The sequence below is a fragment of the Saimiri boliviensis genome, chromosome 6 (genome assembly GCF_048565385.1).
Source record: "Saimiri boliviensis isolate mSaiBol1 chromosome 6, mSaiBol1.pri, whole genome shotgun sequence".
NCBI lineage: Eukaryota > Metazoa > Chordata > Mammalia > Primates > Cebidae > Saimiri > Saimiri boliviensis.
In genome coordinates, this window is record NC_133454.1 from 93,647,240 (window position 1) to 93,659,873 (window position 12,634).

At 34.8% G+C, this 12,634-nt stretch overlaps 1 protein-coding gene across 3 annotated transcripts in view; it reads left to right on the top strand.

The window, feature by feature from the left end:
- The window catches only part of LUZP2 (leucine zipper protein 2), a 584,575-nt gene that overhangs the window by 244,205 nt on the left and 327,736 nt on the right, over nucleotides 1–12,634 (top strand). For 2 of the 3 annotated variants that reach the window (XM_010330380.3, XM_074401250.1), the window contains exons 2-3: nucleotides 9,283–9,400; nucleotides 12,178–12,248. In XM_010330380.3, the coding sequence (XP_010328682.1) occupies nucleotides 9,283–9,400; nucleotides 12,178–12,248 (189 nt within the window). The remainder of the gene's footprint in view (nucleotides 1–9,282; nucleotides 9,401–12,177; nucleotides 12,249–12,634) is intronic. The other variant, XM_074401251.1, reaches the window with a different exon arrangement.

Below are 12,634 nucleotides of genomic sequence, written 5' to 3' on the forward strand. Positions count from 1 at the left end.
GGGAGAGATTGAAAATTTAGGCAGCAAAATAGGAAATTACATTTCAATACATTTATTGTAAAAGGGCTCATGTGTGGAATGTATAAATACATCCCATAAATCAATAATAAGCAATGGGCAAACTAATTTAAAAAAGGGCATAAGTCATGAACAAGCATTTTATAAATGATATATAAATATCACCTTTAGTAACATGCTCCCTTTATGAGTCACCAACCAGGAAAATTCAAATTATATCTAAAATGAGACACTTATACCACTACTAAAGTTACTGAATTAAAAACAGGTACTAATAACACCAATGTGGATAAGAATATGAAGCAACTGGAATTCTCTACCTCTCTTACTTTGCAACTGATTTGGAAAATTTTTTGGCTGTTCTTTGCTAAAGTAGAACATATGCATGCTCTATGATGCAGCAATTCCATTCTTAGATATATGCCCAGCATAAATGTGTTTATATGTTAACCACAAAGCATATGAAATATTCATTGCAGCATTACTTATAACAGTCAAAAACTGGAAAAAGACACAAGTGTCTATCAACACTAGAAAAGACAGCTTGCTGTGCAGTTATTCACCACTATACTACACAGTGTTAAAAATTAATAAACTAGCTAGACATGGTAGCCCATCCCTATAATTCCAGCACTTTGGGGGGCTGTGGCAGGAGAATTGTTTGAGGCCCAGAGTTCAAGACCCTTCTGGGAAACATCATGAGACCCCATCTCTACAAACAATTTTTAAAAATTTGCCGAGTGTGGTGATGTGGGCCTATAGTCCCAGTTACTCGGGAGGTTGAGGTGAGAGGATTGCTTGAGCTCAGGAGTTCCAGGCTATGATTACACCATTGCACTCTAGCCCGTGTGACAGAGAAAGACCCTATCTCTGAAAAATAAATAAATAAGAATAAATAAAAATTAACCTTTTTATAAAATATGAAAAATTTTTGCAAACTTGATATCATATTAAACAAATCAAACAGACATTTGATGTGTATCATTTATATGTATATAAATTTCAAACATAAGCAAACAATTGTAAGTCATAGAAATTCTGAATATTGGTTATATTTTGGGAGGAGGGTAAAGGTAATGAATGGGTGTAGTCAAAGAAAAGTTTCTAAAGTTAGTTTTCTATCTCTTAAATTTCTGATAACTTTGGTTTGCAATACTTCAAGTGTGTCTTTGGGATTTTTGTTTTTCTTCATGAGTGTTATATCTTAATAAAATTTATATATGAAAACAATGGACTAAGAAGAATAGTGTCACTTTAAAATTACAACAAATATTGTACTTAATGATGAAGCATAATCTTTTTATGTTAAAGTCAAGGACAAGCCAGGCATGGTGGCTCTCACCTGTGATTCCAGCATTTTGGGAGGCTGAGGCGGGCAGGTGGATTGAGCTCAGGAGTTTGAGATCAGCCTGGGTAATATGGCAAAACCCCATCCCTATGAAGAATAGAAAAAAATTAGCTGGCAGTGGTGATGTGTGTCTGTAGTCCCAGCTACTCAGGAGGGTGAGGTGGGAGGATGGTTTAAGCCCAAGAGGCAGAGGTTGCAGTGAGCCAAGATCACACCACTGTACTCCAGCCTGGGTGACAGAGCCAGACAGTCTCAAAAAAATTAGTTAACTAATTAATTAATTAATTAAAGTTAAGGACAAGATAGAAGGTATTCTGTCACTTCTTCTATTCGACATCCTTTTGGATGTCTTAGGCAATATGATTAGTAAACAAAAAGCAATATAATTATAGCTATTAGCAAAAGAGATGACTGGCAAATTCAAAGAAGTTATTGCTGCCACTTTAAAAAGCCAGCAGAATAACCTGAATAACTAAGGCAACTAATAAAGATGTTTAATGAGGTGTCTGGAATCAAAATTGACTTATAGATAGTAACTTTAAGAATGACTAGCAATAGCTACTTAGATAATTAGATGGAGAAAGCCATCCACAATGACAGCAATAAGTCTAGCAAAAAATGAGTAAATGTAAAGAATTTCTACACTTTTACACTCTTTGGTGGGAGTGTAAACTAGTTCAACCATTGTGGAAGACAGTGTGGTGCTTCCTCAAGGATCTAGAAATAGAAATTCCATTTGACCCAGCAATCCCATTACTGGGTATACATCCAAAGGATTATAAATCATTCTATTGTAAAGACACATGCACAAGTATATTCATTGCAGCACTGTTTACAATAGCAAAGACCTGGAACCAACCCAAATGCCCATCGACAATTGACTGGATGAGGAAGGTGGCACATATACACCATGGAATACTATGTAGCCATAAAAAATGATGAGTTTGTGTCCTTTGTACATGGATGAATCTGGAAACCATCTTTCTCAGAAAACTGACACAAGAGCAGAAAACCAAACACCGCATGTTCTCACTCATAGGTGAGTGTTGAACAGTGAGAACACATGGACACAGGGAAGGGAGCATCACACACTGGGGTCTTTTGAGGGGGACAAGGGAGAGACAGCAGGGAGTGGGGAAGTCAGGGAGGGATAACATGGGGAGAAATGCCAGATGTAGGTGATGAGGGGTGGAGGCAGCAAACCACATTGCCCTGTGTGTACCTATGCAATAATTCTGCATGATCTGCACATGTACCTCAGAATCTGGAGTATAATAAAATAATTTTAAAAAAAGAATTTCTGAATTATAAAAAAGTACTGGCATAATAAATGAGAGTGTGTTTCTGGATGGAAAGAAGTGTGACTGTTATCTATTTCCCTACATATAATTATAATGCGAAGGCAATTTCAATTAAATTCCCTCCAGGAATTTTCAGAAAATTAACATGCTCATTCTAAAATTCATTCAGAAGAAACAAAAGAGAACATTTGCCAATGAAGCTATGAACAAAAACAATAGAGTGGATAAATCTAAAAAGTATCAAAATGTTGCACACAGTTTTAATAATCAAATCATGATATGTTATGAAGACAGCAAATTATCAATAAATCCAAATAAAGGATTTAAAAACATTTAGTCAAAATAACTTGTTAAATTAAAAAGTGCCATTTTATTTTAAAATCAGCAGGGGAAGTATTGTATCCAATCATGTTAGGACAACTGGCTATCCATATTTAAGTTATAGTCCTACCTCTTACTATACATATACATATACGTACATGTATATGTATATATTTGTTGTTGTTGTTCTGAGAGGGAGTCTCGCTCTGTCACCCAGGCTGGAGTGCAGTGGTATGATACTGGCTTACTGCAACCTCTGCTTCCCATGTTCAAGTGATTCTCCTGCCTCAGCCTCCAGAGTAGCTAGGACTATAGGCATGTGCCACCACACCCAGCTAATTGTTTTTTGTATTTTTAGTAGAGGCAGGGTGGTCTCAATCTCCTGACCTCATGATCTGCCTGCCTCAGCCTCCCAAAGTGCTGGGATTACAGGCACGAGCCATTGTACCTGGCCACTATATATATATATTTGTATATATGTAGATAAAAAAATCAATTGGGTAGTTTAATAATAATTAACAACTGATACATTTTTATAAGTGTACAGAAACTTTTAAATAACAATGGTTAGAGAATCCTGTTTAAGAATAATCCAGATACCATGAAGAAAAATGATTTATCTATATAAATTATTTAAAAGAAATTGGAGAGGGGTAAATGTAAATACCTATAAGAGGTATGAAAAAAATTTTTCACATAACGACAATGAACTAAAATGCATAGTGGATAAGAGTCTTCCAAATAAATTACATAAATGTAATGGGCTGGGATATGTGCTCCAAAATTCACGTGTTGAAGTCCTAACTCTAGTGTCTTCAATGTAACTTCATTTGGAGATAGGTTCTGCAGAGGTAATAAAGTTAAAATAAAGTCATGAAGGCAGACTCTAAACCAATATGACTAATGTTCTTATGTAAAGGGGGATTTAGATGCAGAGATACATATGGAAGGAAGATGATGTGAAGAGACATAAGGAAAAGACAGCCTTCTGCAAGCGAATGAGAGAGGCCTGAGACAGATCTTGTCTCACAGCCCTCACAAGAAACCAGCCCTACCAACAACTTGATTTTGGATTTCTAGCCTCCAGAATTGTGAGACCAAATACCTATTGTTTGAACTACCCAGTCTTAGTTACTTTGTTATGAAAGCCCTAGAAAACTAGTAAGGAAAGACTAACTCAAAATTTAAATGGGCAAAAGACATAAACAGATAATTCATAGATTAAGAAATACAAGTAGTAGCATTATGAAAATATAATGTATCTCTAATAAAGTAAATACAAATTATATCTGAAAGAAGGTATCATTTTTCACTCATGCCATTAGCAAATGTCCTTTTAACAAGGGAGAGAATACAATGTCTAGTTTAGGTGAATGTGTGAAGAACATTAGAATATACTAAGAGAATTTTAGGCTAGAATAGCTGACAGGCAATTTACCAGCACATATCAAAACTAACACAAAATATCTCATGTACCCCATAAATACATGTGGCTACTAAATACCCACAAAAAAAAAATAAAAATATAAAAAAAAAATACAAGATACAGGCACTGAAGCCAGAACTCCCCTCCTCCCCCTCAAATTAACATGTTAACTTTTAGTGCAATATTTACACTTTTTGAAACATGTATCACAGAAGTACTCAGGGAATTCTATCTGTGACCACATATATATACTTATTAATTTTTTTTTTTTTTGAGTCAGAGTTTCACTCTTGTTACCCAGGCTGGAGTGCCATGGCACCATCTCGGCTCACCGCAACCTCCGCCTCCTGGGTTCAGGCAATTCTCCTGCCTCAGCCTCCTGAGTAGCTGGGATTATAGGCATGCGCCACCATGCCCAGCTAATTTTTTTGTATTTTTAGTAGAGACGGCGTTTCACCATGTTGACCAGGATGGTCTCGATCTCTCGACCTTGTGATCCACCCACCTCGGCCTCCCAAAGTGCTGGGATTACAGGCGTGAGCCACTGCGCCCGGTTATACTTATTAATTTTTAAGAGAGAAAGAAAAACTGGAAACACCATAAATTCTCAGTGGTAAAAATATATTCAAGTACAACCAAAATCGTCAGTAGCATATATATATATATGGAAAGTGCTGTAAGACATATAAAGCCAGTCACAGAACCATGAATATAGGAGGGTCAGATTTGCTTTTCATGTATGCAAGAAAAAATTATTAGAAGATGAATATGCAGTCATTTATAAATGCAAGAAAATCTAGTAAAATGTTAGCCGATACTTCCAGTATGGTTACTTTTACAATGTAATTGATTTCTTCTTACGTAAGGAACTTAAATGTTTGAATCTAAAATAGTGCTGTTAATTAACAATTCTGCCAATATTTTCCTGATAAATTATATCCTCTTCATGGTTCCCAATATATTTACCAGAAAATAGAGTGATTTACATTGGTTCTTTTTTCCTTGTAACATTATTTGAAAATCAAATATGAAGAAGAAATTAAAAGATGTTATATATTATAAAAAAGGAAATGCTGCTTATAATTTAATTAAAAATAAATACACTAAATAAAGTCAACATTAAAAACTCATATGTGTAATAGAGAAGAAGGATGTAATATAAGTTCTTGAAGGATGCAGTGAACATTCAACTGTGATACACTCATCGCCAAGTCAGTATGTTTTTTTTCAAAATGATTGTTAAGATATTAGACTTTGGAGATTGACTGATATACTCCTTTCTTAATAGCATGTCCTTACAAGTTATTTACTACCCTCATGACTCAAGTTCTTTACCTGTAAAATAAGGTTAAAAGTAGTCCTTTTCTAATGAATTTGTTCTGAAGAGTAAATGAAATGACATGTATAACACCATCTTGCACATAACAAGCTGTCAATACATATAATCTACTATTATTATGTATTATGGTCACTTAAGATGATTTTGGAGATGTGCTTATTGCTCAGAAGAAACAAACTGGGGCATAAACTTAAGGTTATAAAATTGGAAGAAAATAAAAATGTGCCTCGCCATTTATTATCTAACTTTGCCAGTGAGACTGAATAGAAAGCTGGGGCATTAATAATTGTCTGATTACTGGTTGATTACTGTTCATCAGTGAAATTTACAAGGCCAGCAAGAAATATTGTGGTTCTTAACAATGGGCCATTCCAATTTCCTTTTAATGAGAAGAATGTGAAGAGTCCTAGAGACCTACATTTAGCAAATGAGAAAAAAAGCAAAGAATTGTAATAGAAGTCTATTCCAGGTGAGAAGCATTTATTAATCATCACTAAGGCCATTAAGAGACCTAGTTCCTTTCTATTTCTGCAGAATAACTATAAATCATCATATTTCACAGCAGTAGAAATTATATATGTATGTATTTTCAATTAATTACCTATTATGGCTTCAATGCTTTACATAAATTACTCCATTTAACGCATAAAAATGTGGGTAAGTTCAATGTTACATTTTATAGATTCTCAACTAAAGCTGAGAGAGTTTGAGCCATTTTCCTACAATTTTGCAATTGAACTTGTCAACCCCTCTTTCACTAAAACACAGTTCTTCCTGACATCCTTCTCAGTGAAGGGCTGCGTCCAAAAATTGCCTAAGCCAGAAACATGGCATCGTTACTAAATAGCTCCTTCCCATCCTTAGTCCACAACATGCAGGCAAAAGAATTAAATGCAAACACACATGCATGCACACACACGCGCACACACACACACACATACACACAGATACAGTATACTATTAATTCCATTTTGTATGTTTTGCTGAAATCCATCCAAGTTTCCCTGTTCACCCTGCTTCTGCTCTAGTTAGGCCATTATAATCTTTTGTCTGTATTATTCCAATGGTGTCTTTCTTAGCAGTCACCTGTTTACTTGTTTTTTTCCTCCTCCAATTCACTTCTTTTTTCAGCCAGGAAATTTTTTCAAAACATAAATCTGACCTTGTCATTTACTGCTTAAAACCTCTCATTTACTTTCATTTGTCCTCAAAATAATGCCCAAACTCCTAATCATCACTTAACAGGCTTACATACTTTTGCTCACACTATCCACATACTCATTTCAGCAGCAAATCTCCAACTCCTCAGAATTCCAAATCTTTCATTCATAAAGTAAAATGTAAATTTAAAAAACACAATGAAATACAATGAGTTAATATACAAAAATAGAGGAAAGCATGAAGTAATAAATATTGAGAGTACAGAGAAGTACATAAGAACATTCCAGGCAATTACTTGCCAAAAAGCAGGTCACTTCTATTCTTGGACGTACTTTTAAAAGTTGTGCCCCTTGAGACGCAAAGATGCAAGAAGATCCCAGAAAGAAGCAGTTAACAGCAGCATTTAGGTTACATTTTACTTTATGAATGAAAGTAAGCTTTGTATATGGTAATATAATTAATTCAACCCCGTGGACATGTTAATCATTGCCCAGATGATAGCAAGTCTTTCTCAGAAGCAGAGTGCCTTGGTGTGTCAGTAATTTTTTTTTCCCCCCATTCGTAAGATACTTTTTTCCTCATTTGATTCAGGAGCCCACAGCTTTTGGACAAGTCTTAAATGACATTTTAAGCATTATCTGGACTAGACCTTCTGTAGTATCCTTTTTGTTAGACCAAGTATATCTCATTCTCGATCAAGATCTGAGATTGACTGTAGTTCACCTCTTTCCAAGTACACAAACTTGGATGACATAACAACTGGAAGTGTAATGGAGAGGGAGATCTTTACACTGCCATTTTGAGCCATCGTGATACCATCTTGCAAAACGTGGTACAGTCATTTTCTTGTTATTCCCAGTATTCTTTGGGGTTGGAATAAAAATCTAAGTGTAAAAAAAAAAAAAAAAAAAAAAAAAAAAGAATTCCAAATCTTTTGACATTTATTCACTTTTTGAAAATTCAACATTTATTTCCATTAGTATTTGTATGAGTTTGTTTCACGCTGCTGATAAAGGTATACCCAAGACTGGGTCATTTATAAAGAAAAAGAGGTTTAATGGATTCACGGTTCTACGTGGCTGGGGAGGCCTCACAATCATCAAAGAAGATGAAAGGCATGTCTCACATACAGCAGGAAAGAGAGAATGAGAGCTCAGCGAAAGGGAAAACCCTTTATAAAATCATCAGATCTCATGAGACTTATTCACCACCATGGTAACAGTATGGGGGAAACCACCCCCTGGATTCAATTATCTCCCACCAGTACGCCCACAACACATGGAAACAATGGGCGCTACAATTCAAGATGAGATTAGGGTCAAGCTATATCAGTATCTACACGTTTTCCTTTTTTGTGTGACTAACTTCTATTTCTCTTTCAAAGCATCTCTTATATATTTTATATTTATTTTCCAGGAAGTCTTTCCTGGATTAGCAGCTCTCCTGTGTGCTCCAATTAATCATTTTAATTAACCTTCCCCTATCAGTTACAGTTTTAGGCTGCACTGGCAACTGTCGATTTCCTCATCCTGCTTCCCAACCACCCACCTCCCACTTGCCAAACACACATATACACAAAGGTGCACACACACACTACTTGCTTATTCTTTTTATTTTTTTTAATAAAAAGGACTATAGAGTTGTAACTTAATAATGTCTTTCTCAACTTCTTGAGATTATCACATGAGAAAAATAGGGGGAAAATGATGTGTATATGTGTGATATAATGAAGTATTTCTTTCATGGTGCTTATTAACAAGTTTGTTCAAAATTCACTGTAAATCCTGTATTTTTGCACTGATTATTATAGAGATTTTACTTCTACCAATACCTCTTTAACAGCAACATAAATTTTTAGCCAAGTTTGGAAGGTGTTGCCTTTTCAGTGGGCTGCCTTCTCTATAAACTAGGGAAGAAGCAAGCCTCCCACTTATGTTCTGGTTCTACCCCAAAGTTTGTTCCCCCAATGTCAGACCCTGTCTATGTCTCTTAGATATATTCTTCCAAAATATAATTCCTGCTGTAAAATTTTAAGGACCTGAGGGGAAAAGTGTGGTATCAAGAAAACTATTTCAAAGAGGTACCTGATAACTATATTATACATACAAAAGAGGTACAATATTGTCCTGGAACCTCTCTGGAGCATAGATAGTCCTCACTGGAAAATGAAACTTTTGTCATAAAACTGTTTGGGTTTTCAATTTTCCCCTTTTACATGAAATCATGACAACAAAGCCATCTTACTAAATGAGGTTTTAATTTCTCTAGCTTTCACTAAACACTCACTAAAACTGTGAGTGTTACTGATTATGACTGATGCCAAGTGGAGCCATTTGGAGGGCTCTCATGCCTGTTCTTTCTGTGTTAGACAGGACTATGAAGAGCTAGAAAAGCAGCTAAAAGAAGTCTTTAAGGAACGAAGCACCATTCTTCGTCAGCTGACAAAGACATCAAGAGAACTTGATGGAATTAAAGTCAATCTTCAGGTGGGATAAAAACTCATTTTCCTAGCAGTAAAGGATGAGCAGTCATCGGATTTATCTGAGTGGATTAACATGCATTTTAAAACAGTTTTTAATATGTTTCTGGGCTTGACCATGGTAGTTATTACTTACTATTATATGCACTTTAAATGGAAATATCATTTGAAATATTGTCTAGGAATCTGTGGTTTACAAATACAGAAATAAGAAATTTTTTCATTTGACAGAACCATCAATTCCTCAAGCTTCTACAAGCAGTTTGACCCCTGTGTTCTTCATATTATAAAATAACAAAGTAATTATGATCAAAAGTTAAATGAATACAGGAATGATACCTAGAAGAGAATTTTAAGTTCCCCACAAGATAACTCTAAAGATTCTTTAATAAGCCACATTGCTAACATAGGTAAATGCCTTAAAAAAGCAAGTGGCATCTGCAAAAATGTCTTAACATACTGAAGTCTTAAAAATATCTATATAGGATAAAAATAGTTTTATAAACACTTGATAATAAATTGCAATATTTGAATAAACATTGCATTTATTATCTTCTGTATGCTGAAAGCTTTGATGTTTTATATGGTTTAATTCTTGTATCTATGAGGTAGATCCTATTGTGATATCTCTTGTTACACATGAGAGAGAATGTTTAGAAAAGGTATGTTATTTTTGTATGTTACAAGAGAAGCCAGAGTTTACATGTAGATAATCTGGCTCCAGAGACTATTAGTCACTGATCTGAACCATGTTTTTAAACCATATGGAGTTACTTCTGTCCACACTCTTCTCCTTAGCTTCCTAGTCACATTAAGATGATAATAATGATAATGACGATGGTAGTGGTGGTGGTATTAGTAACCACTGAGACTTATTGAACATCGTCAGGGTCAAGTGCTAGATACTCTTCTACAATTTTTATTTAATTTTCACATGAAGACTATTAGTCATATTTTATAGGTGAAAAAACAGAGTTAGAGAAAGGTTAAGAAACTAAGAGCATGCCGATAATGCCGATAGTTAAGGGACAGAACTAGTATTTAAAGTCAACATCTAAGCTCTTGTTCCAGAAGATGTGTTACATGTGGAGAAGATGGAAACAAGAAAAACAACAAAAAAAATCATACACAACCCAGTAGGACACAGAGATGGTAGCAGAATTATAACAGTGGAGGAATCATAGTTATGATAGAAGTATGTGCAGAGCATTAGGGAAACACAAGGGTTAAAAGAAGTGTAGATTGTAGATTGATTTCTGGTGAAGCCAACGCCTGAGCTTGTGGTTAAGTGGAAATTCACCAAGTGAATAAGACTGAGAAGAATACCAAGAAAACTGCCCTTTCTCAGAAGCATGGAACGCTCGACACATCGAGAACATTGAAAGCGTGTTGTGAAAGGCCCAGAAGTGGTATTTACAATATTCGCAGAATACTCAGTTTTTCTATAAGAGCAGCCAAAGTCAAGATATCTCATTACAGTCTAGAAAGTTGCTTAATACAAATATACAGCTTATGGGGTTACATTACAGTTCTTAAAATGCCTTTTGCTTAGTTGTTTTTTTTGGCAGCCATTGTGCAAGGCTGATTTTGTGACTTGTGCCAGGTCACAAGACCATGATACACTTTGATCTGTAAATCCTATGAATGATGATTTTTTTCAATTTTAATTCTTCTTTTTGCTTTCCTTGTATGTATGTGAAACCGCTATTTCACGTAAATGAACACTGTTTATTGGTTGCTTCCCAATGATAACCTCAGCCAGTTATAGTAGAGAAGAGGTTTGTCTTATGAAGTTCATCCCACTACATCCCTATTATAATACTTATCATACTATATTAAAATTGTTGGTTTTCAATGTTAGATTAAAAAATGTGTGAAGATAAGCACCCTTTTTTTGCATAGGTCTTTGCATGATGCAAAATAGATATTTGTTAAATAAATGTTAAGTCAACAAAGTGTTTGCCCTTTTTGCTATTGCCAATTCTCTACCAGTCACAATTATTCTTTTGCAAACAATATTATTGCCTCTTAGTTTCAACTGTTAATGCCAAGAATGACAGGTTGCCCTATTAATTAGTTTATTGAATATGAACAAGAAAGTTATTATAGAAGGTTTAATGGAATAGATTCTCTTACAAGAAAAAGCTCAGAGACCTTTTCTTCTATAATTTATAGTCTCTGAATTCTGAATTTGTCAGAGTTTATAAACACTAACGACTGAAGTAGTATACATAATGTTTGTTAATATTCTGTCCATAGACACCAGCTACAATTTTACATGACCCTGATTTTTATATGTCTTAATGCATTACTCATATATAAGAAATAAACAAAACATAATAGGTGCATGCCCTTTGACTGTTTTAATCTTGAATTGTGTTTTTTCCTGGCATATGCAGGGAGATTTGCTATGTTCCCTAGTATTTATTTGTAGAGGCTGTGCCAGACCTGGTTTAACATGCCTACAGAGAACACAGTAAAACTTCAAAAAATGGATAGAAGATATGTTTTATATTCACTTATAAAAAGGCCTAGATATTTGGAGGGTAGTTTCTTCTCCATTGAACCTCTAAAAGCCAAGACTGCTCAATTCCTTTCACCACTGTGTCATTGGTATTATAAATTTCTGTATATATCATTAAAGTCATGAGGACCATCATGGACTCATTATTAATTCTTGTTCCAGGGCATACGTGCAGTCCTATCTAGTACTCTAGAACCAAAGTTAAAGTGAGCCTCAATTTCTCACCTGAATAAACTTCCTTTTTCTACTTTTCTTATCAGTCCTTAAAAAATGATGAGCAGTCTGCAAAAACTGATGTTCAGAAACTTCTGGAATTAGGACAGAAACAAAGGTAAGGCTGTTTTTTTCTCTTTATTTTTCTTAGTTCTTTTTGCCATAGTGTCAAGCAACATTCAGAAACTTCACAGAAGTTGTTGATTCTAAGTTCAAAACTCTATTTATCTTTTCACTTATACTTAAATGTACATGTGATTCACTCAGGAATCTTGTTCAAATACAGATTCTTATACAGTAGAACTGGGGTGCACTTGAGATTCTGCATTTCTAACAAGTTCCTTGGTGATGGTGATGGTGATTTTTTTTTTTTGTCTGCAAATCACAATTTGAATGTTAGGGAGCTATTATACTTTTCTTAGTTAGTAAGATGGACACTTGTAAGTCCACCAGTCAATTGACCGATTTGATATTATTGACCTAAATGGACCATGTTTAATAAAA